Below are 13777 nucleotides of genomic sequence, written 5' to 3'. Positions count from 1 at the left end.
GGAGGTTAGGAATATATGTTGAATATGATTCCCCATCAATTATTAAATATCTTAAACCCCTAAAGGGTGATGTATTTACTACACAATTTGTTGATTGTCATTTTAATGAGACAAAAATTCCAACATGTGGGAGAGGAATTAAAAAGTTGGAAAAAGAAATTACATGAAATGCATGATTATTGTCTCATTTAGATCCTCGTACAGATCAGTGTGAACCTGAAATTCAGAAAATAATTCATTTGCAAATATAGCAAATCAGTTACCAGATGCATTTATAAATATTAAGAAAGTGAATAAGTCACATATACCGGCTGCAAATGCTCCATTAAATGCAGTAAGTTGTCACAAATAAGTCTGGGGCACGCCAGAAGCATGATGGACCATTTGGTTCCAAAGATAAAAATCTTCAAAAAAGAAATAGTCAATAAATGACTCGGTTAAGAATATGGATGTTCTAGAAAAAATCCTAGTACTTATAAGGATACTAAAGTAAATAAGAATAATAATGAGATCACAATAAATTATGGAACCATATAACTTGAAAATATTTTTGCATACAATGTTACTCACGATATTATTTATGAAAGTGAGTATGAAAAATATCGACATAGAAAGGATTGACTTATGTGGAAAGAAACAATTCAATATAAATAAACTCATATTTCAAATTGTAAGAACTAGTAGTCCAAATATCAAATAATGTCAAACATGTGGGATAAAGTGGAGTATTTGTAAAACAAATATAGTGAAGTCACAAGATATAAAGTGAGACACATCCCACAATATTTTTCGCAATAAACTGGTATTATTTATGAGAAAATATATTCTCTAATGGTTGATATACAATATCATAAGATATTCAATTTATTTGATTGTGTATAAAAAGTTTAATATACATCTTATGGATGCAGTCGTGCCACATTTATATGATTCTCTTAATAATTATATTTATTTATGAAAATTATTGAAGAATTAAAGGTACCACAATCTTATAATTCAAATATTAGATAATCATATATATATATCATAGAGATTCTTATAAAATATCTCTGACGAATGTGATATAATCATCTTATTCATTTTTTTTTTTTTGTATGAAGGTACAAAAATAACCCTATTTGTCCATATTCATTTATAAAGAAATCACAACCCGAGATTTACTATATATCGATGATTTGAACAGAAATTCCTGAAGAGATTTCAAAGACAATAGAATTTCTGAAGAAATAAATTGAGATGATAAATTTTGCCTTAGCTTGCAAATAAAGCATAGAGCAAATGAAATTGCATCAATTTATACATTAAAAATCTTTTGTGGATTACGTATATCATAAATACTCCTATGGTGGTTCATTCACTCGACATGAAAAGGATATATCATCTGATATCAAAAAGATGATGAAGAATGTTAGGTCCTGAAGAACCATCAATTTTGAGAAATGAGTGCACTAATATAACTTGACTAGTTTATACACTGCACTTTGTAGTATTTTTCAGTAATTTTGTTACATATATATGATATTCCTCCAAAAGGAGGATATTGGAGTAGAGTTAAACATATGGTACGTTTTCTTTGAGAATTAGTTTACATTGATTTATTTTATTCCAATAAATCTAATTTTGATATAGTTGATAGTGAAGATATGATTGGTATGGCAACCCTAAAAGGGGGTGAATAGGGTCTATTAGAACTAATAAAATCTCTTTACAAAGTAGGCCCAATTAAACAAGTTAATACACTTTTTGCTAGCAATTAATTTAAACAAGAATTTTATGCAAATAACATCAACCCAAAATAATCAAGAGATTGGCATAAATAAATTGAAAAATAAATTGTAGCAATTAATTCAATGCAATGAAATCTATTAACAAATTAATTGTAAAATAAAATAGGAGAGGGATAGAGAAATCAACACCTGTAATTTCATAGTAGTTCGGCATAACTGGCCTACATCCACTTCCCACGCTCCTCTTAGGTATGTCACTACGAACTTGACTCTTTTCGCGACTTAGAGTCAAACTGTTGTAATGTTCTTTTTTCGGGAGCAAAAACAAACCCGATCCTTTCCATGGTTGAGAATCAAACTGTTACAACCACTCTTTTTAGGGATCAAGAGCAACACTTACAATGAATTTGGAAATTTAGTACTCAATGAATCAATACTCACAACATAAAATATCTCTCTCAAAAAAGAGAAAAGAAGAAAATTGAAGCTTGGAGAGAGAGCAACAATGGTGGCTTAATGAGTTGATTGAAAATAATAAAAATTATTGTTGAAATTTGGAGGAAAAGATCGATTTAAATAGAGAGAAAAAATTGTTGAAAACCACATTTAATTTGGACCATTGAATCTTGAAAAAGAAAAATCAGTAGTAGAGGTTCTAAACTCAACTAGTCGTTAGACATAAACAAAAAAATAATATAAAATTCTTTTTCTTTTTAAAAACCAATAAAAAGAAAAAAAAACCCACAATATGTTCAAAACTAGTCGTTAGACATACATAAAATAATATTAAATTCATTTTCTTTTTTAAATCAATCCAGAATCTCAAAAGTCCACCATGTGTCCTTCCTCCCGTGCTCCAAGTGGCACCTTTCTATTGGTTCACTTTAATGAGAAAAATTATGTCACGTCGTCAGCTCGAGATTTTTTTTCATTAAGCTTGTTTCGGTCATATCTTCTTCCTTTGAACTTCAATTTGAGTGATTAAAATTGCATTGGAACCCTTGTTCAAGCTCTACATAATAGATACTTTAAAACACTCAAATTGTCAGTAAATAAAAACAGGTTTGTTGTCATCAAAACATTGATTAATTAATAAATTAAAATTAATTAATTTGAGACTAAAGGCCAAAAAGCCAACACATGTTAGTTATCTAATCCATACAAGCTAGATCTTAAATATGTTACTTAGTATATGCAGAAGAATTTTTATATCACGACAATCAGTGAAACAGACATGCTGAAATTCTTGCAATTCATGAGGCTAGTCGAGAATGTGCATGGCTAAGATCAATGACTCAACACATTCGTGGAACATATATGCATATCCCAAATCAAAGGAGGATATATTAAAGGAAGTAGAATAAAGCATATTTCATTAAAACTTTTCTACACGCATGATCTTGAAGAAAATGGTGACATCACTATACAACAAATTTGTTTGAATGATAACCTAGCAAACTTATTTATAAAATCATTACCAACTGCAACCTTTGAGAAATTTGTGCACAATATTGGAATATGACGACTCAGAAATCTCAAGTGATGTTTCCATAAGGAGCAGTATATTTACTGTATTCTTTTTAAGAGTATTAGATTATATGAAATATGTATTTTTTTTCGTCATTGAGATTTTTTTTTCCTAGTAAGGTTTTAACGAGGCATATTTTATATATATATAATGGACATCTAATGGGGTATTGTAAATTATGATAATAGATGCTCATTAGATGCTCATGCTTAGTGTTCATTGACTATGTGTCATGCCCTCATTTCCCAAAGTGATATCCATGTGTCTCAACATCACACATTATTAGTGTCCATGTAATCCAACCCTACTTGTCAAATTGCCTATTAATAGTGGTATTTGGTGGGTTTTGGAATATAAACACATTAGGCAAAATCCAAAAAGATGGAAAAAGTGGAAAAATTCATCCTTTTTATTTTAACTTTTGTTATTTATTTATTTCATATATTTATATATTATGTTTAATTTATTTAAATATTTATTTATTTTATTATTATATTTTATTGGTATCCATATTCCCGTTGTACTCCTCAAGTTCACAACATTTTATAATTTTTTTTTTCATTATTATTTACTAGTATATTTTAGGTGACCTTTATTTTACATATGATCAAGCATTTATACCTTCCATTACTCAACATATGTTTGAATCTTTATTTCTTATTTGCACATTTGATTGACAAAAAGTTTTGGTAACATTTTCCTTTAAAAAAAAGTTCTATAACATTATTAAACATTTTTATTACATTGTGATGATATAAATTCAAATATCTACTTTTTTTTTAAATACCGGACTTATATTTTTGAGTCAATGTTAAATTATATTATGGTTGGCAAATAATTAACTATAATTAAATTAACTTCATCTGAATTAGCAAAAGAAAACTACTTAGGCGCATCTTGACCGACAAGTGCACCTATCTTTTTGGAGTCTTATAGTTGTCAATCACAATTTGCCATATAACAAATTCTTATTTCTTTCTTGTGTGGTTGGACTGGACTACCCTACAATGCATTCATTACTTGTTCTTAAATAAACAATTAAGTAAACATCAGCATCTACGTTAATTAAAGAAACAAATCTTATTATACACGAGTGATGAACTCTCACTTGTTAACTCTCTCCTTATTAGTGACTCACGCTATTATACATCCTCACTTTCAATCCTTACTCTTGATTCGCACTTTTCACTTTCGATATTCTTGGTTCTGTGTCTTATTATCATATATTCTTATACTTTGACTTTTGCTAATTTTACTATTTACAAAAAAAAACGAGAGCAAAAGGTTAAGAGCGAGAGCGACTAAGTTTTTATTTGGATAGTTTCCACGAGGCGAATTCTCACGTGAGATTAGTCGAGTTACTTAAGTTAACAAAATTAATTTTAATTATTATCAATTCTAGACCAGCTATCAAATATGGCTCTCGATATATAACAGACAAGAAAGCTAACCATTGCCAGCGGCTTCCATTACTGAATTACCAGAAAACAGAGCTTTACTCCGACAATGGTAACAGAGCAGAGCTCAGACGACCGCCACTGCAAGATTCTTAAATCTCACCAAAAAAAAATTTCCTTTCATTTCAACGTGTTTTCATTCAGATAATCAATCTACTAAGATTTATTTAACTTTCAATTTTTCAAGCAAACACAAACATAATCTGTTTCCATACAATTTTCCATTTGCATTACATCTTAACCCGTAAACTCGATACATAAATACAATAACTACGACGAAATTTACGAATCATAAACGCTAGAAAATGGTTAGTTCACTCCTGAAATTCACAAACCCATTTCTTTAAATGGTTTGAAAATCGTCGGAGAAGTCTAATTGAAACCACCCACTAAAGCTAGTCAGTCGCTTGAAAATGTTACTCTGTTTTTTTTTTTTTTTTTCCCTAACTAGACAAGGAAGGAAAGCAACTCCCGGATCGTTGGAGCCTAGCTGAATCTCCAATGTCGACGATTGGTTCGAGTTTGATTACGTTACTTGAATTTGAGCGGAGCACTCTGGGAGAATCCAAGCTCCGTCGCAGTAGCCGCCCCATGGCGGCGATGGGATGCTCTGTTTCATCCAGAGGGTTTGTCGACCTGAACTCTCTGCAGAAACTCGCTAGTCGAACCAAAGCTTCTTTAGTGGAGATGAGCTTCCCCGATCTCACAACTTCATCTTTCACCGCCTCGATGCAGAGCCCACAAATCCACCGGCCATGGAAGCGATCACGAACTCGAGAAATGTAAGCAGGCGTGCAATCCTCTGTAAATCCGCAAGAATAGCACTTCACACACTCGACTTCCACCGTAGCCGCCGCCTGAGAGTCGGAATTTGGTAACGCCATCGCCAGCAGCATGACAACGAACTCTTATCTGTTTCCTCTGTTCTTGTGCCTCTCTATTCTGTTTGGGAAGAGGAAGAGAAAACCAGAGGACAAGCAAAAAGATTCATCATTTATTGACAATTGGGCTGTTGGCATTTTCCCATTTGTAGTAAATGCATTGCTATAATAAGGACTTAAGCAATAGATTTATTACTATTAAACCACTCCAAATAATTGGATAATTATAATCCAAGGTGGGTAAAAAAAAAAAAAAAAAGACACTCGGAGTTTTTAAGGTCATTGGGTGAGAATCTTCCTCTCCTTTGAGTAGCGTATTTGAAAATAATATAAAACGAAGAAACCCCATTTGTAAAAAGCAATGGTTTTCTTCTTTTTCTTCTTCTGATCTGATCAGATCAGATAGACTCTGTTTCTAAGCTCGTGAGTTTTTATTTATACTTCCTATCTTAGCCTTTGAAGTTTCCAACAACGTTTGGATTCCCGAAACGTTTTTAGACATAAGACTGTTATAATTAACATTATTAAATAACAATGTTTGGTTTGTTTTGGTTTTTGTCTTTCAAAACCGATAGCAAAAAGGATTTGAAACGAGTCAGAAAAAAAACAGAGATGGGAAATGGAGGAAGAGGAAAGCCTTTTCATTTTTCTCTGCAAGATTCAAAATTTGGAGTACTAGAAAAGGACATGGGATTTTGAAAGAAACAGAGAGAGAAGACATATATGACCCATGTGCAAAGCAAAGAAAAGCCATGCTACTTTGTTCTGATGCGACACGCAACAAAAACAGAGCCATAGTATCCGATTGGGAGTTGTTGTCTGTGTCTGTCGACTTCCTCGTCGGTTTGGGGACATATGTTGTCTCTTCCTATGTTCAAAGAGAATCTTTTTTGTTGGAATTGATGAATGGTTACAAAATGATGTGCATGGCGGTCTGTTTTTTCTCTTTTTGAGTGTTTGAGACAGACAAACCTGCCATATACATCCTTAAGGCCCCTGTTTTGTTATCTGCACCAGCCTCGTTGTTGTTCTCTTTCGTCCTTTGTTTGGATATTAAGACTTAGACCAAAGATATTTTCCCTATTTTTCTTTTAGGTGAAGCATGATCGGATGGTCGAGCGATCTTGGGAGGCTGCGTTCTACCTCAAAAGAGGTGGAGTGTTAGTTTTCTAGAAGCTGGAGCACTGTTGGAGAGTCTGAAAACAGTTTATTAGGTTTAGGTTGGTTCCAATCTGTCAATTGAAGTAGAGTTTGATGCTTTGGACGTCATTAGACTTCTAAATAAGAAGGAGATTACTTTTGATGAAACTAATATTCTAATGGAAGACATTCTTTTTGTTTGAAACATTGTTAATATTGTTAATCTTTGTCACATCTCTCAAGAAGAAAATAAAACTACTCATACTATTGTAACTTTGGTCTCCTCTCAAAGTGATTTGTTGACCTCAAAAGATGTTTTTTCAGATAATATTCTCTAGATTTTAAGTGCTTGTTTTTCTTCGTCTTGTTTCTCTATATAAAAATAATAATTAAAAAAGTCTGATCTTTTTCTGATGTCCCATAGCTCAAAAAAAAATGGAATAGGAAAAGAAGCATGGGAAGCGTTAGATGGCCTGGTATCGGAAAGGGAAATAAGGCCAGGTTAAGTGGATTGAGCCACTCAAGTACGACTTTCATTGTATGGTTTCTTGCAATTCTGTAGGCCACACCGTTAAATTCACAAGTGTAATTAAATCAATTTGAATAAGTGATTGTAGGTATATAAAACAATCGAACGTTTAACGACAACGGAGTTGACTGACAAGTATAGTTCACATCAACCAAACTGAACCAATTTGTTCAATTTTATTCGGTTTTTCAGTTTCGATTTGCACTCGTAGCATAATAATACCATTCTTTTAAAGTGGTTATTGGGGCAAATTATCGGTTATATAAGAGTGGAGATCTCGAACCTCTCCAATTTTGTTGCCCGATTTATCATTGTTTTGTAAGTTCAAGAAAGTGGGGTTTGGCGGCTCAAGGCTTCTGACTTCTTGATCGAAGATATAAGCTTTATTCAGTTGAACTATAGTTATTCAATATTATTACGGATGTATAAAGAACAGAGAAGAGTCACAACTCAAGTGAGAATTGCAATTGGCAAGTGAAACATTTTACTTTGATCATTGCGCAATGGAAACTAAGCCAGAATATCAGCAAGTTGTATAATCGATTGCATTGTTATTAGACCTTCAGAAAGAGAGCCATGAATTGCCAGAGATTTGATCAATTGCAATATCGTATATATTGATTCCAATGAACAAGAACATTTATTTCTCAAAAACTCACCTATGATGCAGTTTATCTCAAATTTGAAGATAGGTATATTCATTTTTATTTCTAGTGTACCTGCAGAATAGCACGTTGCCAACAACGAATGCTACCTCTCTATGCACGAGCCCCCTCTGTCTTTTGAACGAACTCCTTTATGTTGAAAGATTCAGAACCCACTGCCTTCGTGATGACTCCCTGCAAAGATAAAACATATCAACAGAAGTTGGATACTTCCAACTGTTTTAAACAGGAAAGTGGTAAAGAGGATGACCTTTTCTGTTATGATTCCAGAAATCAGATGAGCAGGAGTAACATCAAAAGCAGGGTTCCAGACAGCGATACCAGATGCCGCGACTTGCTCACCGAGACCTCCGCGAGAGTTCAACAACTCTTTGGGAGACCTTTCCTCTATAACGATTTCTTCTCCAGACGAAAGGTATAAGTCTATGGAAGTCAATGGTGCAGCCACAAAGAATGGAATCTTGTGATGCATTGCACACAATGCAAGACTATAGGTTCCAATCTTATTTGCAGTATCACCTGCAATTCATTAACAGAACTTTCAATTCCCTCTTTCCAGAAAAACCGAGGTGCATATAAATGAAGGGACATCAAAATACCATTTGCAGCTACTCGATCTGCCCCAACTACAACAGCATTTACTCTTCCAAATTTCATTAAGGCGGCAGCAGCAGAATCGGCTATCAGAGTAGAAGGTATCTTTTCATGGACCAACTCATAGGCTGTGAGTCGAGATCCCTACAATAATTGCAAAAATTAAGTTAACTTACAACAAGTCGAGAGAGTTATGGCTAAAACAATTCCCAAAACCGTTCAATACACAGGTTTGAAGTTACCAAAATCAGGAAAATGGCCACAACATGTTCAAAAAGGAAACATATATTTTATATAAATACCACTGATATTGATAGAGAAGTTAACTAGAGCTTCCATAGACACTCGGTCGTTCTCATTTTACACATTGTATTATTACATTGAGAAAAAAAATTTTACAAATTATACTAGATAGTTATAATGTAAAGAGAGGAAATTGAAAAGGGAAGATTCCAAAAAGAAACTCACTTGATTAAAGGGTCGCGTTTCGGTACAGTATGCCCTTTCTAACACACCGGCAGAGTGAAGTGCACGAATAACACCAAGGGCAGTACCATATCCAGCTGTTGCTAGACTGAAAAGTGAAGAAGTCCAGTAATAGTTAGTCAGGAGGCCTTTATGTAGCAATATTGCATTAAAAGTTCAAACGAACAAAATTGAAAGAGAGGGAAGAGACTAGAGTTTATGTTTGAGAAAATACCTGCCAGTGTTGCAATGCGTTAGAACGGAAAACTTCTGCAATGATTTTTGTTGATCACAGATATAATTTGCTCCATACGACCCAATGGCTTTGTTTGAAGCAACGTCATCTTCCAGCATTGCTTCAGCAGCCTCTATATATGCCTATTTATTCAACCAGTTATAAATACTCAAAAGAGTTTACAAAATGAGCATCCTTCAAATGTCAGCTTAACCAAGCTCAATTGGTTCAATAAATAACAAATCAACCAAATTCTTTCGACACGATGCATACAAAAATTTCTACCACTTTGTTAAGCTTAATTACAAGTAAACTAACGATTAACAGCTTAAACTGAACAGTCAGATGAAACTACGCATTCATACTTGGAAGACACTCTTGGCTTCAGAAGAAATAGCAGCGGCCCCAGATACAATTTCTTTAAGTTTTATAGCAGCATCTCCAAGATTAACCGCAGTTGGCCGACTACAAATTAGGAAAAAACACATAAGCTACTATACAAAAGCCTGTAGGAAAGGCCAGAAAACAATTTTAAATTGCTCTCTAAAACAAGAAAAATATGTGTAAAAACACAGATAATGAATTGAGAAAATTATTATATTCACAGCGTGGAAAACCTGGAGACTAAGTAGTCCAATTTCTCAGCAATGAATGAAGCTGCATCATTGGGCGTCCCATTAAAAGGGTCCGAGTTGTACACTTCTGCTGCCAAAGCAAGGGCTGCTGCAATGGCAATGGCAGGTGCCCCACGTACTACCATATCCCTTATTGCTTGCCTGATGTACCAATAAATATTTCAGAATATCACAAATTTTGTTGATAGCAAACAAAAACTCAATAATGCTTTACTTTCAACAAGTCAGATTTGTTGGCAGTGATGGGTAATATCATGATAGACATCGAAGACATTGGTTTTAAAGACAGAAAGGATGTAATTTATGGAAAAGTACTGAGGAATTGTCTTGAATCCTTTGTTACAGTCGACATGAGGAGAACTGTATTACAAAACTTTGCCAGACAACTGGTTTTAACAATCAGATGCTTTGCATAGAGAACACACTAGGAGCCCAACATTTTCTTAACAATAGAATGTGCTTACACAAGATTATACGAGACCATCATTTGATCCTACATGATAAATTAATGATTGACCCAAAAGCTTAAATTGATAGGTGAAGGTAAATTTAATCTTATATCAACACTCTAACACTTTCCCTTATTTGCGAGTTTGAAATATGTAGAAGACCCAACAGGTGGAAATCATTAATTGGAGAGAAAATAACATTGTAGGGGTTTAAACACAGAACTTTCTACTCTGACATCATGTTAAATTACCAATTGACCCAAAAGCTTAAGCTTATGAGTTATCATAAATTTAATTATACCAATCCTCTAACACTATGGTTATAATTTTTTTGGAAATCCATCAAATACAATTTAAACCTGTGATCCCAAAAACCACAAACAAGCCCAACCCTAAACCAAAAACCACAGACCAGCTGATGAAGGTTCATATATCCAATAGTATTGAACAAATCCTCAAAGTTCAAAAGAATGTGATCTTCGGGGAGGGTTTGTTCAAGAGAGCATGAGAATTAGGAAGAAACAAACACCCTGATTAGACAGAGATTGCAATAGATTACCATCCATCTGTTGCATCCTTGATATCCAAGTAGACAGTTTCCAAAGGGAGTTTCCTCTGTTCAAAAACAACCACACTGTTAATTAAAGATTTTTATCTTAATAAGTGAACAAACACAGTTCACTTCTTGAAAGAAAGCCAATGAACAAAACAAAAAAAACATACAATACTGGTCCATACAGGGCATCAATCAAGAACTCAAGGTTTCTTTTTCACTTAATAGTTAAATAGCCGATTACAAACAAAAGAAATATCATTTCAGTTCTGCTGAGGTTGTTCCAGGTAAGGCCCAAAGGTAGTCCAAGTGCACTGGGAACCGAGAAACGGCATAGAAAAATGTGAAAAAGTCAAATCCTCAAGTTCCAGGTTTGACCAAACGAGCTCGAGTGTTATACCAAAGGAAAATAATTAAGTCGAGCCTGAGCACTTTACAACCTCAACAGCCACAACCATCCAACACCGCTGTTACACGTAACTAGGTGTCAGAGAAAGTGGAACATAATTGAGTCGAACTCTGACGCTTTGCAATATCAAGGGCCACAACCAACCCGGCGTCAGAGGAAGTGAACTCCAAGTGAGAAACTCTAACTCGGAGTTTAACAAGATGGATTCAACAGGCATAATTCAACTTTTAAAAAAAAACCCAAAACCAAAAACTACCTGATCGAGCAGCCGCAAGGAGCCCCGCTTGTAACAGATGGACTGGAGAGAGTTATCCGCTCCAACTTCGCCGCCATTGTTCGACTCCAAAGCCATTATGCTTACAACCAGCGAAATCTGCAGAAGTAAAAATGAAACCCAAACAACAAAACGATTCAAATTATGAAATTCAATTTCTTGTCTAATGGGGTTCTTCAGAATTGAAAAAAGATCGAAAATAAAGGGAAAGGGGCTGATCCCAGACCTGAAGATGACAGAACAGAGGCGGCGATGCTCCTAATACTTTCCAGCGAAAATGGAGATCATTTTTTTCCTTTTTGTGAAGTGGCGGCACAAATTCTCGATTGGATTGCGGGAAAAAATAGAATAGAATTGAATCACGGGGTTGAATTTGTTTAGAAGGGGTCAATTGAAAATTAAAATTATGACTGCAGTCAAGCAGAATCGCTGCCCTTTGAACAGAACAAGGAAAGTTTAGGTTAAAGCTTTGACAATCGTAATTTTGTGGCAATCATATTAGAAAAAATGAAGATAGCGTTTTTGTTTTGTTTTTGTCTACTCAATCGAGTAAGTGTCAATAGCTTTTTTTTAAAAAAAAAAAAAAAAAAAGAAAACAATTAAATTTTTAGTCAAATTTTAGAAATAAAAATGACTTTTTTTTAGTTTTCAAAAATTTTTCATCCTTTCTAAAACATTGGTAAAAAAAATAATAATAATAAAAACAAACATTTTAGAGGCAGAAGGGATATTTATAGGTTTAATTTTTAAAAATTAAAACTAAAAAATAAAACCCTGTTTGGTGCTCATTTTGTTTTGTATTTTTTATTTTTAAAAATTAAGTATATTTCTTCCTTATTTTTTACCATTTTTTTAAGCACAATTGTTAAATTATTAGCCAAATTTTTAAAAAAAAAAAAAAAAAAATTTAAAAACAACTTTTTTTTAGTTTTTCAGATTTTGACTTGTTTTTTAAACCATTTTATAAAAAGTAGATAGTAAAAGGAAGAAATTTAAGGATGAAAATAGTGTTTATAGACTTAATTTTAAAAAACAAAAGATAAAATGATTATCACATGAGGTATAAAAATTCATATTTTTTAGTTTTTTAAAATTTTATGTGGTTACTGAAAATATCGATTGAAAGTTGCCAACAAAACAAATAAGTTTGTAGGGGGAAAAAAATAGAGCTTGAATTTCAAAAATTAGATACTTCTTTTTAGTATAATAATGATAAGGAATTCAAACTACATATATGTCAATCGTTTACATTATTATGTCAGTTGAATATGCTCATTTCGATAAAACTAGATAATGACAATATGTGAAGATGGAGGATTGAACTCCAAACCTTAAAATTATTAGTATAAGTTCACGTTGACCAAATATAAAGGTCAGTTATGTATTTTCTTAAAAAGAAGATAACTAATTAAAATATTAAAATAAATAAATTATGTACCTTTTTCAATTAATAAATATTAGTTGTATTGTAATTCTCTGTGGTTTATAATTTGATTTATTAATGATTAAATTAAACATGTGGATCATTTTAGAAGCCGCACATATTTAATCATGCGGCAATTATCATGCACCGCATGTTTGCATTTCATAAAAATAAATAAATAAATTCACGTCAGCACAACCCAGGCCATTGATTAAAATTATAGCAATTATCAATTTATACTCTTCAATTTTTTAGTTGTATTAATTTAAATCTTAAAATTTTGAAAATTATATCAATTTAAATCATAAATTTTATATGTATATTAATTTAAAATTTGAACTTTCATAATTATATCAATTTAAACCCTCAATTATGTTTCATTTGGATATACTTATCAAAATTAAAAGTTTAAATGATATAATTATGAAAGTTTTATGGTTTAAATTGATATATTTATGAAACTTCATGGTTTTAACTGATATAATTGTGAGTTTGAGATTTAAATTGATACAACTCCAGAGTCTAGAGTTTAAATTAATACAACCCCAAAGTTCAAAGTTCAAATTGATATAATCCCCAAAATTCTCAGGAGTATAAGTTGATATTTTTCTTTTAAAATATTTGTTATTATTAATTCAGTACTTGTTTGGAAGTGAATTTGAAATTGTTAGAATCACGTTTATCAAATTTTAAATGGTTCAAAATACGTCTTTAACCACTTAAAATTATTTTAATATTTATTTTTATACTTTTAAATGCAATTTTCATATAACAAAATTGGGTTTAAATTGTTAAAAATATGTTTCATGATGT

General features: G+C 32.5%; 2 protein-coding genes across 3 annotated transcripts; both read right to left on the bottom strand.

The window, feature by feature from the left end:
* Window positions 1-4874: 4874 nt before the first annotated feature.
* Window positions 4875-5642, bottom strand: LOC120071810. Its single transcript, XM_039024196.1, has one exon. It carries the CDS (start codon window positions 5606-5608, stop codon window positions 5156-5158), a length of 453 nt encoding a protein of 150 aa, XP_038880124.1. The 5' UTR covers window positions 5609-5642; the 3' UTR covers window positions 4875-5155.
* LOC120071809 (methylthioribose-1-phosphate isomerase) lies at window positions 5519-12030 on the bottom strand. 2 transcript variants are annotated; one of them, XM_039024195.1, is made up of 11 exons: window positions 11768-12030; window positions 11524-11640; window positions 10865-10920; window positions 9839-9997; window positions 9587-9686; window positions 9222-9364; window positions 8990-9095; window positions 8527-8665; window positions 8178-8446; window positions 7982-8101; window positions 5519-5654 (listed from the first exon to the last, which is right to left on the bottom strand). In XM_039024195.1, the coding sequence occupies exons 2-10, from the start codon at window positions 11617-11619 to the stop codon at window positions 8021-8023; spliced, it is 1149 nt and encodes a 382-aa protein (XP_038880123.1). In that variant the 5' UTR covers window positions 11620-11640; window positions 11768-12030; the 3' UTR covers window positions 5519-5654; window positions 7982-8020. The 2 variants fall into 2 exon arrangements, with proteins under 2 accessions (XP_038880123.1, XP_038880122.1); XM_039024194.1 differs by lacking the exon at window positions 5519-5654 and having other exon boundaries at window positions 7784-8101.
* Window positions 12031-13777: the final 1747 nt, after the last annotated feature.

This window comes from Benincasa hispida, chromosome 2 (genome assembly GCF_009727055.1).
Source record: "Benincasa hispida cultivar B227 chromosome 2, ASM972705v1, whole genome shotgun sequence".
NCBI lineage: Eukaryota > Viridiplantae > Streptophyta > Magnoliopsida > Cucurbitales > Cucurbitaceae > Benincasa > Benincasa hispida.
Note: the sequence above shows the minus strand (reverse complement) of the source record. Positions and strands in the feature narration are given on the sequence as shown.